The following is a 19,596-nucleotide window of genomic DNA, read 5'->3' as shown; positions in this document are numbered from 1 at the left end:
ATATTTGCTTTCTCCATTTCAGTTTCCCTACCTCCCTCATCTCTCTTTCTCACATACACTTTTTGTTCTGTTTCTTTGCTCTTACTTTTCATCTGTGATGACCAAAATGCCTAATTTTTTTTTTTAAGGTTAAGTTTTTCAGCTATGCAAACAATAGTTATTTTGAGTAATTTAGCAGTCTGTATCCCCAAATTACCATTAGGCTTTGCATGTTTATAAGCATTCACAAGCCATTTTACATCCGTAATGTGATGTATTTCTAAGTGTAATTATAATAAATAAGGAAAGATGTATGATGGGACTTGATTTTGATGATTAGCTCATGAAAAATATTAATTATGTCAGGTGATTAAAAGCAGGGGCTAGAAACAAAGGCAGAGCAAAGTTTTTATTTAATGAAAAATTATAAAGACAAACTTTTTTTTTTTTCCTAGGCAGTGATAAATCATTCACAATAAGACAAGAAACAGATAGTAAGAACATATTTTTGGATAGATTTTCAAGGTACAGTACAGCATTGTTCAAAGATCTTGTGTGATGTATCTGTTGAAAGCCGAACAGGTTATTTTGCATGAACATTTAATTTCTAAACAAAATCAGGCCAAGAACCACCAGAAAGATGCAAGGACATTAAAAAAGGATTTTGCCTTTGAAATATGTTTTTATGATGGTTGAAACTTTATATGTTCCCCTAGAGCTTTGTGTATAAAGAGATGATGATATTGTGGTGGTGGTGTGGAATTAGATTGCCAACATCTTGCTTCAGCCAAACAATATTTTGAGAGGCTTTGAGGCAATAAGAGGAATGATTAGTAAAATCTGATTGTGATAAAAAATAATAATAATAGTAATAACATGAACCTAAACATTATGAATAGCTGAACTTTGTGTTCCTGGAACATATGGGTCTGAAAGTGTTTGTATGACTGGATAGATATCAGCCTTTGGTGAGAGTTTGAGAATGATAACCTTAACCTGTAAGCCGTCACCGTGATGGAACGTGTTACTTTGAAGCCAACACAACCGTAAGGTTCAGCTCTGTTTGAGTTATAGCGCCTGGATTTATTGTTTTTTGATTTAGTTTTGTCTGGTTTAGCTTTGGTACCTCAGAAAGGGGCGTATGAATAGAGTGAGTCATACCGTTCAAAGGCCAACAGAAACTATTGGGAGGCTGTTGCGTGTGGGCTTGTGTTTGTGTATCTGTATATAGGTCTGTCTGTTTTCCCATTAAACCAAGGGGTTATTCTCATTTTTATGCCTCTGTTTTATTTTTCAGGATACTCCGAGATCCAGAAGTCATAAGAGGTGAGTCTGACTGAATCTAATATCTGTCAGCGGGTAAGATATGTCAGCATTGGATTGTGCAGAGGGAGATTGAAGGGATTAAACTGTTTTAGCCATTGACCGCAACTCGGGACCATTCGCTCATCTGGTGGCTTCTGTCAAATGTAAAAAGTATTCTCCTGGTTTGAACATTTGGCTTAGCAAAACTGCTGAAAAAGAAGTGTCTTGTCAGAAGAAGGGGATTTAAAGCCTGTGAAAGGACAGCATGGCTTAACTGGACTAATTTTCAGAGCCACTGTTAGAACGCCAGTTGCTTTCATTCTCTCAGTTGGCAGCAAAGTCAGGCCTGAATTTGTTTCCACTTGAATGATACAAGTGGACTGTTTGTATCAAGCTGAGCATATAAAATTAAGAGAAAAGTTCTAGGAAGTTAAAACTTAAAACTCACACCAAACCCAAACACTGAGTGACTCTGACAAAGAAATATCCAAAATGACACCTCCTAATAAACACTGCCCCAACAATGGCTATTTTCTTGAACCTTTCCAAATATCACATTTAGTTTTTTATACAGGTTGCAGCAGTTGAGTTGAGATTTCATGCACCAATTGTTCTTTTGAACTGATTCTTAAAATGTATTAGTAATTAATTCAGCTGTAAGGGATACATTTAAAAGTACATCTGTGAGGTAAATAGTGGTATTATCTGTATTTAAAGGAATAGTTCACCCAAAAATGAAAATTCTGTCATTAATTACTCACCCTCATGTCGTTCCAAACCCATAAGACCTTCGTTTATCTTAGGAACACAAATTAAGAATTTTTTTACGAAATCTGAGAGTTTTCTGACCCTGCATAGACGGCAATGGAACTGACACGTTCTGACAAAAACATAGTAAGGACATCAATAAAATAGTTCATGTGACATCAGTGTTTCAACCTTAATTTTATGAAGCTATATTTGCATCCTCCAGTGCTTGCGCTGCACACATGAATGGTTTCTCAAATGGTGCATCTCATTGAAGAGCAACTGGAAGTTTGATTTTTCGCATGGCAGATGATCAGCGGACAGTTTTTTTTTTTTTTTTTTTTTTATGTGGGAATCTTAACCATGTCTAGTGACCAGAATATCATGGTGGGCTCTAGTAACAGCAAAACAACCGCCCACCCATAACATGCTAGCAATGGCATAACAAGATGCTAATAACCACTCAGAACACCTCAACATCCTGGCAGCTGGATGTCACATAGAAGTGTAAAAATCCATCCAGACATTTGAACTAGTTCATTTAAATGAACAAACCGATTCACTAAAATGAATCAGACCTCCCTGTTTACAACCGCTTGGACTCATTTTGCACAGAAAGTGCCAGTGCATCGTGGATCCAGGGTGATGCAGACAAAAGCCCATCTGAAGCTCAGTCTGGCCATTTGATTCTTTGCCCATCTTTCTGCCCTGATACTTGCACTCCAGCACGCAGGGCTCTGCTGCAGCCGGCATGACAGGTGGACGGCAGAACTGGCAGCAGAAACCACAACGAACACGCTCACAATGCATCCGGAGGAGCTAGCCATAAACATTAAATTAATGATGTTCCGTTGCAGATAATTAATGTTTAGGATACGATTAAAATATGTATACTATGGTTATTTGAGTCCTAACCAAAAGTTTATTTTTGAGGAATGATCAAAATGAATTAAATCTGCAGCCAGCTAGTATGGCCAACATATTTAGAGTTGACTTCCGGCCCCCTCTCTCTCTCTCATACACACAAAGCCCCCTGTCGGGTTTCCAGGAGCAGATCATTACCTCTGCCTCCTCCTGTTTCCTCTCCACAGGGGACTAATGCAACAGAGTGGCTGTTACATTCCCAGGACATGAACATTCAGATTGGACATCTGCTCCGTTCTCCGAGTCGATCAGATTCAGACTACACTACTGATAGAGCCACGGCGAAATACATCACACACCTCATCTGGACGCATTACTGGACCTTTTCCTTTAGGGTTTCCTTTATTACTATTAGTTCTACTTTTTCTGTCATCTTCAGTGTTGAATAACAATAGATGCGTCATCTTTGGAAAAATGTCAGGGCAAATGTATTTCTTTTTAAACTACAGTTTCACATTTTCTGAAGAAAATTATTTACCACCACTATGCTAGATTGTTGCCAGAGCATTTGTAGGTGGTTTCTTTGCCATCAAGAAGATGAAGACGAAGGAAAAAGAGCCCACCCGAAAGGTCACTAGACACGGCTCAGGTCCATAATTATAATGTACTAGGAAATTTCAATCACTTCAAAGAAAGCACGCAATACGTCCATACCACAAATTTGCGGGGAAGTATTACTCTTCAGGTTTTCTTCAGATCTCTAACCCTAAGAATGAGCAATAAAAATATTAATAATGATGCTGGTCTTAGCTAAATAGTTTGAGTCCATGAGCATTAGGCTGGTCGGTTGCACATCGGCTCCATTCTGTACGTTTGACCTGAATCTCCTCATTAGATGAAGCACTTCACCGTACCTCCTCATTAGCTTGAGGATTAGAACGGCCGTCTGTCAAAAGAGAGACACTCTGGGAATAACCCAGAGAACATTTGAGCTGGCAAATGGTTTTTCAACGCCCGAGCAATCATCGTCCAACCAGACCTCTGTGGATGATAATGTTATGTGGGCTAGAGCTCCCTTCAGCCCGTCTGTGGTTAGAAAGTGTAAAAACCTTTAGAAGAGAGAGGCGATTGAAGCTAGTTTCAGCCAGAGCAGTATATTTCTGTGGCGCCAATGTCGCATTTGTCACTTTCACAGCTGATTTCACAGCGATTTCAAGAACATTTCTGAATTCTGTTTTTGGTAGCTGTGAAATGTAAATGTTTGAAATGTAAAATGACAAGTTGTTTTGACTATGGCTCTGTCCTCTTTCAACTTGAGAGTAGCTGCAAACGCACACTGTAGATCTGAATGTATGCTTCAAAACCACATGAAACTGCATTTAGCTGAATTAATATATATAAATATATATATATATATATATATCTATATATATATATATATACCACATGAAACTGCATTTAGCTGAAATAATGTTGGACAATACTTAAGTACTGTAGGAATTTCCCTGAAGAAACTGTGAAGTCACTATAAGAACAGGGACATTTATTATGAAAATAAATACAAACCCGATTCCAAAAAAGTTGGGACACTGTACAAATTGTGAATAAAAACAGAATGCAATGATGTGGAAGTTTCAAATTTCAATATTATATTCAGAATACAACATATATGACATATCAAACGTTTAAACTGAAAAAATGTATCGTTTTAAGGGAAAAATAAGTTGATTTTAAATATTCATGGCATCAACACATCTCAAAAAAGTTGGGACAAGGCCATGTTTACCACTGTGTGGCATCCCCTCTTCTTTTTATAACAGTTTGTAAACGTCTGGGGACTGAGGAGACAAGTTGCTCAAGTTTAGGAATAGGAATGTTGTCCCATTCTTGTCTAATACAGGCTTCTAGTTGCTCAAGTGTCTTAGGTCTTTTTGTCGCATCTTCCTCTTTATGATGCAACCAAATGTTTTCTATGGGTGAAAGATCTGGACTGCAGGCTGGCCATTTCAGTACCTGGATCCTTCTTCTACGCAGCAATGATGTTGTAATTGATGCAGTTTGTGGTCTGGCATTGTCATGTTGGAAAATGCAAGGTCTTCCCTGAAAGAGACGATGTCTGGATGTGAGCATATGTTGTTCTAGAACTTGGATATACCTTTCAGCATTGATGGTGCCTTTCCAGATGTGTAAGCTGCCCATGCCACACGCACTCATGCAACCCCATACCATCAGAGATGCAGGCTTCTGAACCGAGCGCTGATAACAACTTGGGTTGTCCTTTTCCCCTTTAGTCCGGATGATATGGCATCCCAGTTTTCCAAAAAGAATTTTAAGTTTTGATTTGTCTGACCACAGAACAGTTTTCCACTTTGCCGCAGTCCATTTTAAATGAGCCTTGGCCCAGAGAAAACGCCTGCGCTTCTTGATCATGTTTAGATATGGCTTCTTTTTTGACCTATAGAGTTTTAGCCAGCAACGCCGAATGGCACGGTGGATTGTGTTCACCGACAATGTTTTCTGGAAGTATTCCTGAGCCCATGTTGTGATTTCCATTACAGTAGCATTCCTGTATGTGATGCAGTGCCGTCTAAGGGCCCGAAGATCATGGGCATCTAGTATGGTTTTTCGGCCTTGACCCTTACGCACAGAGATTGTTCCAGATTCTCTGAATCTTTGGATGATATTATGCACTGTAGATGATGATAACTTCAAACTCTTTGCAATTTTTCTCGTAGAAACTCCTTTCTGATAACTCCACTATTTTTTGCCACAGCATTGGGGAAATTGGTGATCCTCTGCCCATCTTGACTTCTGAGAGACACTGCCACTCTGAGAGGCTCTTTTTATACCCAATCATGTTGCCACTGACCTAATAAGTTGCAAATTGGTCCTCCAGCTGTTCCTTATATGTACATTTAACTTTTCCGGCCTCTGACATTTCAAAATGTCTCAATTTCAACATTTGATATGTTATCTATATTCTATTGTGAATAAAATATAATCATATGAGATTTGTAAATTATTCCATTCCTTTTTAACTCACTTTTTCCACTATTTTTCGCCGCAGCATTGGGGGAATTTGTACAGTGTCACAACTTTTTTGGAATCAGGGTTGTAGACTAGGTTTTGATTTCATGATGTTGTTTATAGCTGTTTTTCAACAGAATTTTAGATATTCTGTTTAAGGCATTTAATTTCCGCACCATCAACGTCACCAATTGGAAGCGAAAAAGTTCAGGTTTACAGCTTATTCTCAGTCCTTCATCGATTGGGCGCCACATTCTCACACCATTGTTTGAGTCAATGCATCTAACTTTTGATACACATGAAATCTTTAACATTTCATACAATTTCAGGGAAAAAATGCAGGGAGTTCATAAATCTGCAAATCCTCAGGCAGGTGAAAAAAAAAAGACCACACACACAATCCTTACTCTGATTTATTGCCAGTTCTTTTCTTCCCACTTTTGTGGAATGTACAGACAGGCCTAGCTCAGAACAACACTCTGAAGTGAAAAGAAGGCCCAATAATTTGATTCCCGGGAAAGGGTTATCAGCCGAATAAGTGAAATATTATGAAGGAATCCTCTCCAAGTCTTCCACATATGTAATTACTGAAATGAAGCTGGTTAAAATAAGTTCCACATGAATATTCCCAGAGTGTCTGGCCTAAGCAAAAAGCAAGAAAGATGGGGAAAGAGTGAAACAAATGGAAAAAGACAAATATTCTTGCCCAACCCCACTCCCCCCTTTTTTGACTAGCTGCTCAGCGATGTCCCAAGGCACAGTCCTGTAAGGAGCAAGTCTGTTCTCCTCGCTAATGAAAACGCATTGCTCTAATGCCTTCTACTGTGCCATAAAAAGGCTTTTCATACTCTGATAATTCGCTACTTGAGTTTTCTTATTTCCGCTCCTATGAAATAAATGACGCTCTTTCCAAGCCATTATGTTGAAAAAAGGTTGAGGCCTCGTTTGAAGGGAGAAAAATGTGTGAAAAGATGTTTTAGCGAGGCATCTTTTGTAACCAGAGCACAGAGTGAAAAAGCGTGCACCTGTTTTTATTTTTTTATTTATGCTTTTAAGGAGACGTCTCTAGAGGTGCGTGGCACCACCAGCTGTGAGTCACGAACTAGGCACACTGTTCGAAAATGTTTTTCAGCGTTAATAAGCATTACAACTTTTAGTTTGTTGTGTGCTGTATTTGATATGTTCAAAGGGAAGGTAATATGTAGGCCTATTCATTTAGATGCTCCAGCTAAAATATACAGTATATATAAATATATATAATTTATTTATTTTTTATTTATTTAATTTTTTTGTGTGCGCAGCGACGAAGACGGAAACAGACATCGCCATCGACACGGAAGGGAAGGCAGTGGCACTGCGCCCACAGCCCTGGAGAGAAGGATAGAGGAGCTAGAAAGGGTAAGTTTCTGTACAATTACCATCAAGATAGAGCTGCCTGCTCTACCTACAGCTTTTCACACAGGTGCTGTCCCAAACAACACATATGACCTGAACGTTTTTGATCTCGTAGACTTACTTCGTACCCAATTTTTGCTTCAATCTTTACACATACTCAATCGGCACTGGCTTTCGCTCGAGGCAGAAATGTAATTTCATCCAGTTTCCAATGGCTTTCTGCTATCTTTTGGTCAACGCCAAATGACCGGTGCCTTTTCCGACTGTCTCTCGGTGCAATCCTGACCTTTCTCTGGAAGAAATCTCTGTCTGCTTTTACGAAACACTATGAGACCAAACCCTGTGCCTCTTACTCTCAAATGTCAGCATACTTTCAAACCCGGAACCCACATGGATTCATTGTCATATACTGATATTAAATTTAATTTCAGCATGGGGTCCATATCCAAACACAGTAAGCCTTCATTTTTTTAACACCTTATCTTGCAGTGGTTTTACATATATCTCTCAGCGTGTCTCAGACAGCACTGTAATAGCTTTCAACTTAATTGGCTTAAGATTTTCCATGACGCGAACGCTTCAATAGCGAGATAAATATTTCTTAAGCTTCAAGGCACATGCATTAAGACCTCATGATTGTAATTGTAACATCTGTAGCGACAGTCAATTGAGGTGCTGCTTTATAGCCCTGTATTATAGTCATAAATATTAATGCATTCTGAGAATGTAGGAACATATGTTCACATGCTCCTACGTGTAGGTATGATGGAGGATAAACACATGTAACAGGGAGAATTGAGGCTGACCTCCTAAGCGAAAGGAAAAGCCATGGGGAACACGGACAGCAGACTTTTATGTTTTGTTTTGAATAAAACAAACAGCACATCCTAAGCACACTCGATGTGCCAAGTTTGTAATAAGCAATTTTTCTGTTGGTTGCTACTTGATAATGTATGTTGAATGCTATGATGTGGAACAGCGTTTTAGAGCGAAGAAATGTCACTATCATGCACAGCGCTGCAGAAACTTAAACAAAGTAACTTACAAGGTGCTGTCGTTTGTACATTTCTAGAGCATTAATGTGAACTAAGGTGCAAAATCATTTGGAAAAGACCATGATATTGACAATCACCCACATTTCCATATCAGTGTGTATCAAGTATTCTGAAACCTGCCACGCATGGTATTAATCTGACATGCTAAGTGTTTAGTCAATCCTAACAGTGCTTATTTGCATACAGAAATAAGTAGGCAAAGCAGCACACACTATGTACTATTGTTATTGCGCTGAAGACTTTGGATCTGATGGAACTGCATTTCCACAGGAGCTGGCCGCGGAGAGGCAGGAGAACAGTCGCCTGTTAAAAGACCACCAGGACAAGGATGAGCTGATCGTTAAGCTGAAGGAGGAGATCGACCTGCTAAACCGGGTGAGAAGCAGACAGTGGTCTCGTAGCACCCAAACAAACGACTTTACAAGCACACGTGTCCAGAAGTGTCATACTTATTTTCATTTCCCCTTCAATAACTACTTTCATTTCCGTTTGGAGACGGAAATGTCAATAATAACTGCTATTAACGTGTTGATTAATTAGGAGTGACAGTTTATAGGCGGCTCACACACGCTCTTTAGAGCATTTAACTTGGGCTTACCTCAAATCAAGGTTTCTATGCGTTTTCCATTTCCAAATTCCATATTATTCCAGATTTGTCTGTAGATTTAGCAGTGAATATTTAACATATTTTAATGTAGGCCAGTGGCCTCAGTACACTTGCATGATGTTTTTTATGGATTAATTGATTGTTAATGTAGACCTACAGTCAGGTTCATATATTTTGACACTGACACAGTTTTCATAACTTTGACTCTGTATGCCACCAGAACAGAATGAAAAATAAAAAAATCAAGATGAAATTGATGTGCTGACTTTAAGTTCAAGGGGTTGAACAAAAATATAACATAAAAAAGCTTAGGAATGACAACCATTTTTATACACAGCCCCCCCCCCCCCCCCCCCATTTTCAGAGTCTCAAATGTAATTGGACAAACAAATATAATCATACATAAAATGTTAATTTGTAATATTTTGTTGAGATGACTGCCTCAAGTCTGGAACTCATGGACATGACCAGAGACCAGAGATGGGTTTCCTCCTTTGTGATGCTTAGCCAGGTCTTTACTGTAGCTGACTTCAGTTATTGTTTGTTTGTGGGTCTTTCTGCCTGTAGTTTTGTCTTCAGCGAGTGAAATGCTTGCTCAATTGTGTTTGAGATCAGGAGATCGACTCATAACTCCTGGATTTCTTGTGCTGTATGTTTTGGGTCATTGCCCATTTGTACTACCAAGTGCCGCCCAATCAACTTTGCAGCATTAGACTGAATCTGGGCAGGGAGCGTATATCCCTGTACACTTGTGGCTGCTTTTGTCCTCTGTCACGTGATCACTAAACACCAGTAACCCAATGCCACTGTAAGCCATGCATGCTCATGCCATCACACTGCTCCACCGTGTTTTACAGATGATGATTTTGTATGTTTTGGATGAGCCTTTCCAAGCCTTCTCCATACTTTTTTCTTCCTGTCATTTTGGTACAGGTAGATCTTAATTTTAAACTGTCCAAAAAATGCCTTTGCAGAAGTGGTCTGGCTTTTGGCTGTTTATTTGCTCTCGTGAAGTCTTCTCTTGATTGTAGACATTGACAGTGGCACTTCTACCCCCCAGAGAGAGTTCTTCTCTTGGCTGGATGTTGTGAAAGGATTTTTGTTTACTATGGGGATAATTCTCTGATCATCCACCAATGTTTCCCTCTGTGGATGTCCAAGGCTTTTTATGTTGCTGAGCTCACCAGTGCATTCTTTTTTTTTTCTCAGTATGTACCAAACTGTTGATTTGGCCACTCCTAGTATTCCTGCTACCTCTCTGATGGTTTTGCTTTGTTTTTGAAGCCTAACAATTGTCTGTTTCGCTTGTATGGATGGCTCCTTTGACCGTACAATGTGGTTCACAGCAACAGCATCCAAATGCAAATGGCACACTTAGAATCAACTCCAGACTTTTTACCTGCTTGATTGATGTAGAAACAACGAAAGAATAAGCCACACCTGTCCATGAAACAGCTTTTGAGTGAACTGTCCAATTACTTATGGTCCCTTGAAAAACGGGGAGGTATATATTAAAGAGCTGTAATTCCTTAACCTTTCCTCTAATTTTGATGAGAATAAAATAAAATAATCAAAATTGTTTCCAAATATATATGAACCTGACTCTATATGACCTTTACAAGGGTATCAGTTAAAGAGTACTTATTAAAATACTGCAAATATGTGAACCCAGTAAACCTGGTAAAAGTAGGCCTTTATATCAGCAGATTGGCACAGAGGGTGCCGAACAACGTAGTATCCAAAGAGGCAAAACATTGTTTTTTGGACTTGATTTAGCAGACAGTGCTTTAAATGAAGTGAGCTGGTGATGACAGAAACGTTTTGGATAAAGCAATAAAACAAAGCATAAAAAAATTATGTGGATCTTGCACATTCTCAAAGTTTAACCTGCTCACGGACCTGAGGTGCTTTAGTACTCGTATTTCAGCAGTATTGGCATGTTTGTCACACAGAGCATCCCATTAAGCAGCGGCGTAATTGAAAGCATCTGCATTGGACGTGAGCACACTGCTATTACACTTGTTTACACCGCTAATGGACATTACTCATCCTCTAACCTCTCACGCTATTTACTAGGGCATCTCACAGACTGCAGTTATGTCTTCCGTTGAGTTTGCAGGTATTTTGCTTTCCGGAAAGCTTTTTCCCCCCCTTCATTTGGCCTTCCCCAAACAGCCACGTCTCACATAGGCGGCAACTAAACAGGAATGATTATCAAACGACCACGACGCTATCTTGCAGCAATCAGCTCCATATTGTAAAAGCGCTCAGCGGCTTAGCAGAAGATTACAATTATCCTCTGCTTTAGGGTAACAAATGCTCTCAGGTCTTAGTGCATTTACAGCAGTACGTGTTTTTGTGAGGTGACTGTCACTCAATTGTGCCTGATTGGATATTTGATCAACATTATAGAGACACTGTGTCCTTTAGGTGTAGAGGTGTAGGTTGGCAAGTCGTGTCCTAACGGTTAGAATGTTGGACTTGCAATCCAAGGGTTGCAGGTTCGAGTCTCGGGCCGGCAGGAATTGTAGGTGGGGGGAGTGAATGTACAGCGCTCTCTCCACCTTCAATACCACAACTGAGGTGCCCTTGACAAAGGGACCGAACCCCCAACTGCTCCCGGGGCGCCGCAGCATAAATGTCCGCTGCTCCGGGTGTGTGTTCACGGTGTGTGTGTGTGTTCACTGCTGTGTGTGTGCACTTTGGATGGGTTAAAAGCAGAGCACGAATTCCGAGTATTGGTCACCATACTTGGCTGTATGTCACGTCACTTTAGAGCCAAAGGGACTTACTCTTCTTGTTTTATGTGTTTGTGTTATTCTGAACCAGAGCTAGAAAGTATGAGCGTTTGAAGCTGAAGGCCAATCATTGCGGAGCATGAAAGAGGCCGGACTCTTTGAACATGCAATTGGCCTATGCAGGGTACGAAGCATAGGCAAAGCACGTAGTGCTTATGAGCATTAATAGTTGATGTGCTGGTTGATGAAGGGTTATGTTTATGTAACAAGATGGATGCATAATAGCTTGAAAGATGATGCAGTCCAATTGAGAAGGTAGCTTGTAAGCAAGGATGTGTTTTTTTTTTTCCCCCAGCACTCTTTGTTGTTATGTGGAGCTGTTATTGTAATCGTTTTCATGCTTTGACAGTCTGGTGTCAGTGACAGCGTTTTTATGAGGCTGACAGCACCACACTGGGGAAGCATTGGCTCTTGGCCTTCAGTAAGAGCTGAACTGTATGTGTGGGTGAAAAGAAATGAGCTGGCTGTGTAATGTTGATATGATGTGTCTTGAGAATTAGTTGGCTACAGTGTACTTGTAGTTGAAGTATTTGGGATTTAGATGAATCATATGGTATGGCAGAAATGTGAGATGGCATGTTGAAAGAAAGCAAAGTAGTGAGTTCTTTAAAAACAGCTGAAGTGGAGTAAAGTTTGCCTTGCTTTGTCAAATAGTGAGTTGTCATAGAAGAAAGTAGTAACACAATTACTTGGTCAAGGAACAGTCTTTATTGTTTTTTTTAGTGTGCAAGTTTTATTGTGTGTGCCCACTAGTAAGAAGGAAAGCTTTTGGTGTGCTGTTTTAGGCCATAAGGTTCAAAATCACTCTAATGTAGCTTGGTAGCTTTAGTTTTTTATACTTGCATGTGTGCGGGTTGCAGAGGTGCCATCTGTAGGCATTTAACATGATGTAACATACTGAGGTAGTGTTGTGTACCTCTTTGCGTACTGTCATATGATGGTGTTTGACGCACACCTTTGGCACTGTGGCCTTTTTGCAGTGGCTGTCTTATAAATGAGGTAGCCTACAGTATATGGTAGCTGTTGACATGTCAGTATATGTAAGCAAGTTGAAGCATCTTATGAAGGCTGGAAGTCCTGATGCTTGTGGCCTAGACGTGTAAGGTTGATGGTAATGTGTGCTATGTAGTGTTTATTGTACTAGCGTAATGGAGCGTTCCTAACACTTGTTGTGGTGTACCTGTTAGTAACTGATGAGCTGAATCAGGTGTGTTTAATTAGGGAGCTGGCAAAAGTTGTCATGAAGTTAGGAAATGTAGCTAAAGGTTTTTCCCAAGCAAGTAACTAAGTAGCTTGCTTACTAAGTAAGTGAAGAAGAGCAATAGCAGGCAAATATGTCCATGAGTATACATACAATGTGAAATATGTCAAGCGTAGTCCTTGTGGAAGCAGAAGCCTTGTAGGGCTAGCAGACCTGCAAGCAGAAGCAGAGGCAAGGCAGGCAAGCAAGCGTTAGTGGCAGAGCAAGACTAAGCAAGCAGTAGAGGTGATATAGGTGTAGCGTCTGCTCGGTGGAGTCGCACAGATAGAGTCGAGCAGGTTCTTACACAAACTGTTTTTTTTTTTGCACGACGGCTGCCACTCCAGGGACACTGACTGCTTAAATACTCAGGCTTCTGATTGTGCCACTGCTGAAAATGCCTCGTCAACCAATGGCGCAACAATGGTACTGCTTTCATGACGCGTTCTAAATATGACTTGTGTAAAATAATTGGCAGCTTGAATCAAATGGCCACCAAAACTAATTCAGTGGCTTCTTTTGGCCTAATTTCTCATCTTTTGGGATCCTCTTTCTGACACACACAGACAAACTGGGATCTTTTCTCATACATTCTGTTATAATCTTCACCATGGACAACAACACACTGCAATAGTACTTCTCACTGCATCACAGCTATGCATCAAACATTATAACTGTTTACTACACACACATATTTCCCACATTGCCAAACTCTACTGACTCAGTAGTCTAGCCAGGGCAGTGTCTCACACTCTCTGTCACGGTCTGCATTAGAACGCAGCTCTACTTTTAGGCTTTCTGCAGGGAATACACCCAGTAGGTGGTTCTGACCCTTGGATGTCAGGGCTGTTGTCTTTGTCTGAGATTGCAGTCTGTTCTCTCGCTTCCTTCCAACACAAACATGGCTTCAGAGGCCCGCACCAACAAATACAGTCGGCTGCACTGGTGCCACACTCACACGGACCCCTCAAACCTTTTCCTCGTGTGCCTGGTTTTTATGTTTCCTCCCTGTAATATATTAAACACACACACTAACAGGACAGAATATAAAAATCAAGACAGAAGCACTGTAAACTCAGCTTCCACGGACAGATATAAGGAGGTCACACTCACACTGAAAGCACCACATTTCTTTTGACAGTAAACAACTACAAAAACATGTTCTTTTCAAATGTTACATCTGGCTCTAAAACGGACAGCTGCCTCACAAACTCCAGCACGTGTGCCCTTTAATTGCGCTACAATTGGCCTCGCGCTCTGACACACACAATACTTAATCCTTCAAATTTTTCAGCTTCCTGTATACGCTTGGACAGATCGACACTGCAGCTCCGACAGCAGGACACTACCACCACACTGACTAAAGTACAGAAAATATACTATAAATACACACTCCACAAAATGTTGGGTTAAATACAACCCAGCACTTGGTTAAATATGGACAAACCCAGTAACTGTCTTGTTTTGACCCAGCAGTTCGGTTAAATCTTTAACCCCACATTCTGAGTAGTGCTGTTCAAAAATTAATAGATGGCAGGCTTAAAATGACCCCTTAGGTTGTTAATTACAAATCGGTCACATAATTACTAGATGCCTCCGTAACAATCCAAAGGTGCACATTTATTAAAGGGTTAGTTCACCCAAAAAGAAAATTAGCCTGTAATGTACTCCCCCTCGAGGCATCCTAGGTGTATATGACTTTCTTCTTTCAGACGAATCCAATTGGAGTTATATTAAAAATTGTCCTGGCCCCTCCAAGCCTTACAATGGGGGTAAGCAGGTGCTTTTTGTCAACAGTCCAGAAGACATGAAATAAAGCGCACGCATCCATAGTAAAACGTGCCTCACCGGGCTCCGGGGGGTGAATAAAGGCCACCTGTAGTTAATTTTTTTGTTTTTTTAATTTTTGTATGAATATTTTAAACACTTTTTTCTCACTTCCGCTGACTGTTTTACTTAGGATGATTTTTGTATGGAAAACTAAAGTTTGCATCTAAATGTCCCCTTTAAAACGCAATGCATAACTTTCCATAAAAATAGTAACACAGTTAGTTACTTTATTCTGGAGTAATGCATTATTGTAATACATTAATTTTAAAAGCAACCTACCCTGCCGATAACTATATCTTACTAGTTATTTAAATCCCTTGATGTAACGCATGTCTCATGTTTAGGACAAATTGGATTATGCACTTTCCCTGCAGCAGGTCAGTCTGTGTTCTCCACAATATTTCAGATGCACCCATATAAAAACTACTACATATCAATATAAAAGGTATTGGCATTCAATATCATTTAGAAAAAAAAAAATATCAATATATACCACCTAGCCCTAACGCATCAAAACTTTTCCGTTGTAACTTGAAAATGCTCTTCTATAAACACCCTTAGTACACAGAATGTTGCCATGCATTTGGACTTGCCATGCTATTGCCGTATGCTATCAGTAAACACAGCCTTTTTCCAACTGTTAGACAGCCTGCTGTTGACATTCCCGATGAAATTCTGCTTTAGAGTGCAGCGTGATGAAATCTTCACCACATGCATGTAATTGACCTCAACAATCTAATCCATGTCTCTGCCAGAGTAGCATTAACAACACACAACACAGAAAATACTTCAACCTGTCTTTACGCAACATTAATTTGCCTGTAAGTGTACAAAGCTGTTTTCTTGTAAAGACTGCTATTATAATGATCACAATATATATTTTATCCTTTCCTGGAAAAACAAGTGCTACTTTTCATAGTTGTACACACAGCCTCCAGTTAAACAACTTCTCAACCTTTGAGCTCATTTAAATGTGTGCTGCGAGTAATCCCGCCGACTGTCCATCATCGTTAGTGACTGAGGAAACTGTAAATGAAACTTGTCACTTTACTGCCAGAGCTTTTGATGAGTCGACAGCTTGTTTGCTGCTAATTGAACCTGCTAATGCTTCATTTGTTATTATTAATCGTGCTCTGGCAAACAGGAGACCTGACAGAGATGCTATGTTTTTACTTTCAACGATAGCAAAGCACACAACACCAACAAATAGGTAGTTGCGACAACAATTACGTTGTAGAACAGATGCAGCCACCTTCACCATACCAACTTGTTCAAAACACAACTAGAAATGACCTCTTAACACCTCCTACAAAACCACTCAATATTAAAAAACATATGGGGTTTGTGCCCTGAGGGTTAAGCCGCAGTCACACTACACTTTTCGTTCCATTGACTTCCAATTATACGCATGCGAATGCGTCAGACCGGAAAAGCAAGCCTGTGCCAAAGGTTTTCGCATTTCGCTGCGTTCCAAAGTTCAAACTTGGTGAACTCTGGCCTGCGAATTCGCATCATGTGACACAGTGTAACCAATGGCAGATCGATATGTCACAGCATGACCTATCTGAATTAAATGGAATTAAAAGAACAAATTTAAAACTGCAGCCCTGCAGGAAAGTGGAGTATATTGTATGTTTTTACATTTTAGGTGTATTATTATTGTTTATGTGTTGAATTTAAGTTTTTAAAAAGAGGCTGCATGACATATCATGATCGTTGCAGCGTCCGAATGAATTTTGCACGCTCAAAGTGTAGTGTGACCGTGGTGCCACTAAATGGTTAGCCGCTTGCTAGCGGTAGCCTGTTGCATTACAGTACATGAAAGGTCACTTACCACATACACAGATTTGCAGATCCTAAGCACCAATGACAGACATCTAATCTTGTCAAATGTGTGGTTAAGTACTGCCGCTCCATAGTACAGAGTCCTTGTGATCGCAAATCTCAAAAGTGAATCCAATATTTTGTTAAGAGGGGTCAAAAAAAAATTTTCACTTGAAATTCAGAGAGGGGGAGAGGTGGAGGGGGGAATGCAGAAAGAAATTGCAATTGTTTGCACTGAATTGCAATCTATGGAACTGAAATATATATGGACTTGAATATAAATTGTTAAAAAAGGAAATTTTCACTTTGAGAGGGGGAGAGGTGGAGGGGGTGGAACTGAAATATATATGGACTTGAATATAAATATGCTAAAAGGAAATTTTGTTGAGACCCAATATACAAAAGTTCATTATATCATTTTTGAATGGTCACCATTGGCATGTAATGCAATAAAGATTTTACTACCAATGATGCTGCCATTTTTCTGAAGTCATTGTAACCACCTGAATTTCAGGTGAAAATTGTCATTTTGACCCCCCTTTACAAAATAGTGGATTACTCACTACATAATTGTTGATGACATCTAATGTTCTGGATTTTATCACTATACATGTTTATCTTTCTTCAGGAAAAAATATTGACAAAATCAAAAAAAATGAGGCAGGGAAGTTTCTGAAATCCGATTGATTTGACACATTATCACCCATATTTCTGTAGAATACATTTTTGTGCTACAAATATATTGTGAGCTTTGCCACACCCTAGCATCAACCTCTACTGGAATCAATTGACAATCACAAGTCTGCTTTGTGACAGTGTCAGAGACTCTCTTTTGACCATGTAGGCCATACTTTCAAAAACAACTATATTCACTTTCATTTGTAAAAAAAACAAGAAAAAAAAATCCTTTGAAATAACTCTTTCTATACATTTTGACATGTTTTTCAGGATCTGGATGATATTGAAGATGAGAACGAGCAGCTCAAACAGGAAAATAAGACCTTGCTTAAAGTGGTCGGGCAACTCACCAGGTAGAACCCAGCGACCCGAGGATGGCTAAAACGGAGTCAGCGTCTCGCTGTGGCAGCCGGAGGGATTTGCTGAAGGACGCCACCGCCGCTCACCTCTGTCCTTTACGTGTTCTGCTCTGATCTTACGTGTCTGTCCGTCTTGTCGTCACTCTCTGGAAGAGGATGCGTGCGCGCCTTGGGGAGGCTTCTAGAACCCGGACCTCTGGATGTCAAACCGAGCCGCCCAACGCGGTGTTACTCGATGCCTCACGCTTTTATGGAGGTTGTTAAAAGGAACTCGCCTTCTATTTAATGTAAATGTGTGTAAATAGGCTGCGCTGACTGTTCTTTTAAGGCTTACGCAGGACAACGAAAAGAGGAAATGCCTTTGAATGTACGTGGTGTGGCACCTAATTATTTTCTTTGCATTCTTTTATTTTTATAGCTCAGAAGGGTTTTTTACATTCAAATCTCAAATTGCTCAAATCACACTTTTAGGATATTTCAGCTTCAAGGGCTCCTCTATCAGTTAAAAGTGGCCACAGTTGCCTTTACATTTAAAGTCTGTCTCTTTAACACACATCATTACCGTGAGTCCAAAAAGTGCCTGTTGGACAGGAGCCCACGTCTAAACGTATGGCCTCATTTTAAACTGGGTAACCGATCTTTCCTGGCAGTTGGCGGTACTAGGAACTGATTCCATGTTTTGGCCTCCGAGAGCGTAGCGCAATGAACGTGTCTCTGGCTTGGAGCTTGCAAATGCTGTAATGAATATTATCCGTTATTGTCTGATTTTTACATTTTACACGCTGTACAAAAGTTTACAAGCTGTTAAAACTCTTGGTATCAATAGATGTAGCTATTCATTGTGTACGGTTAGCCTAGGCTGCTGGTGTGCGTTTTCAAAATAACCAAATCAATTGGAGATGTTAAGCACGTTCACAAGGTCTTTCGTAGCCGATAAAGACGGCGATATGACATTTATTATTTTACGTTAAATTGCTATTGCAATGTCACCACTTTAGGGGTTCATATCTACATCGATGCTAATCTACAATGCTAATGAAATGTATTCTGTAAAGTCATTTGAGGGGGTATCTTTTCTTTATTCTTTTTTTCTTTTTAGAGTGTATGGGGTGGGAGATATCTGTATCCCACCGCTTTACATCATGCATGTACAGAAGATTGAATAAAAGTCAATAAAAAAAAGTCAAATATAAGTCAAAAATCTTTCATGACGCTTTTTTCAGTAACTTTTTCCATTACATTGAGGAAAAACGCTTTTAAAATCAGTAAAGAAATTGTATGTTTTTTTATGTATAATTACTTACATTATGTATGCTTATAATTCTATTACATTACAGCTAACTCTTTCCTCACCAAACACAGAATTAGGGCTGCATGATAAATCGAAATGGAATTGCAATCATGATTCGACAAGCTGCTATTGTCATGCGTATTTTTAAGTGAAGCACGGTTCTGTGATCAGCAGTAAATCTCCATCCGAAGGCCAAAAGACGCAAATACGCCTCGCAGAAGAAACCCAGGAAATTCCTATAGCGGTAGCTGGATAAACAGAAGATTTAACTGCTTTTATTGATTCAGCGTGACTAAAAACACTTGATTATGACAATATATGGTTTATCGGAGTTATTATTATTATTATAATTTTCATTAAAATAAAGTATATTTATAATGCAATGCCTTTGTCACTGCTTAGAATACTATGAAATATGTTGCGTGCCTTATTCTGTGTAAGAAGCCACATCAACTCACAGAAGGATTTATTTCAAACACTAGAATGACGTTATGAAGTGAGTTTGGAGTAAAAACATGTTATTAAATGTGGTATTTTCACATGCTTTCAGATGGAGCAGCATTTACTACACAGAGCTGTAGTTCACTGAGAAGCTAC

General features: G+C 39.7%; 1 protein-coding gene across 2 annotated transcripts in view; it reads left to right on the top strand.

Annotated features, from left to right (window-relative positions):
- LOC109051471 (PRKC apoptosis WT1 regulator protein-like) overlaps positions 1-18,901 on the top strand; it is a 61,403-nt gene extending 42,502 nt beyond the window's left edge. For both annotated transcript variants that reach the window (XM_042722209.1, XM_042722212.1), the window contains exons 4-7: positions 1,277-1,305; positions 7,224-7,320; positions 8,643-8,747; positions 17,620-18,901. In XM_042722209.1, coding sequence (XP_042578143.1) covers positions 1,277-1,305; positions 7,224-7,320; positions 8,643-8,747; positions 17,620-17,706 — 318 coding nt within the window. In that variant the 3' untranslated portion in view covers positions 17,707-18,901. The remainder of the gene's footprint in view (positions 1-1,276; positions 1,306-7,223; positions 7,321-8,642; positions 8,748-17,619) is intronic.
- Positions 18,902-19,596: the final 695 nt, after the last annotated feature.

Source organism: Cyprinus carpio, chromosome B4 (assembly GCF_018340385.1).
Source record: "Cyprinus carpio isolate SPL01 chromosome B4, ASM1834038v1, whole genome shotgun sequence".
Classification (NCBI taxonomy): domain Eukaryota; kingdom Metazoa; phylum Chordata; class Actinopteri; order Cypriniformes; family Cyprinidae; genus Cyprinus; species Cyprinus carpio.
This window is presented reverse-complemented; position numbering and strand designations above follow the sequence as displayed.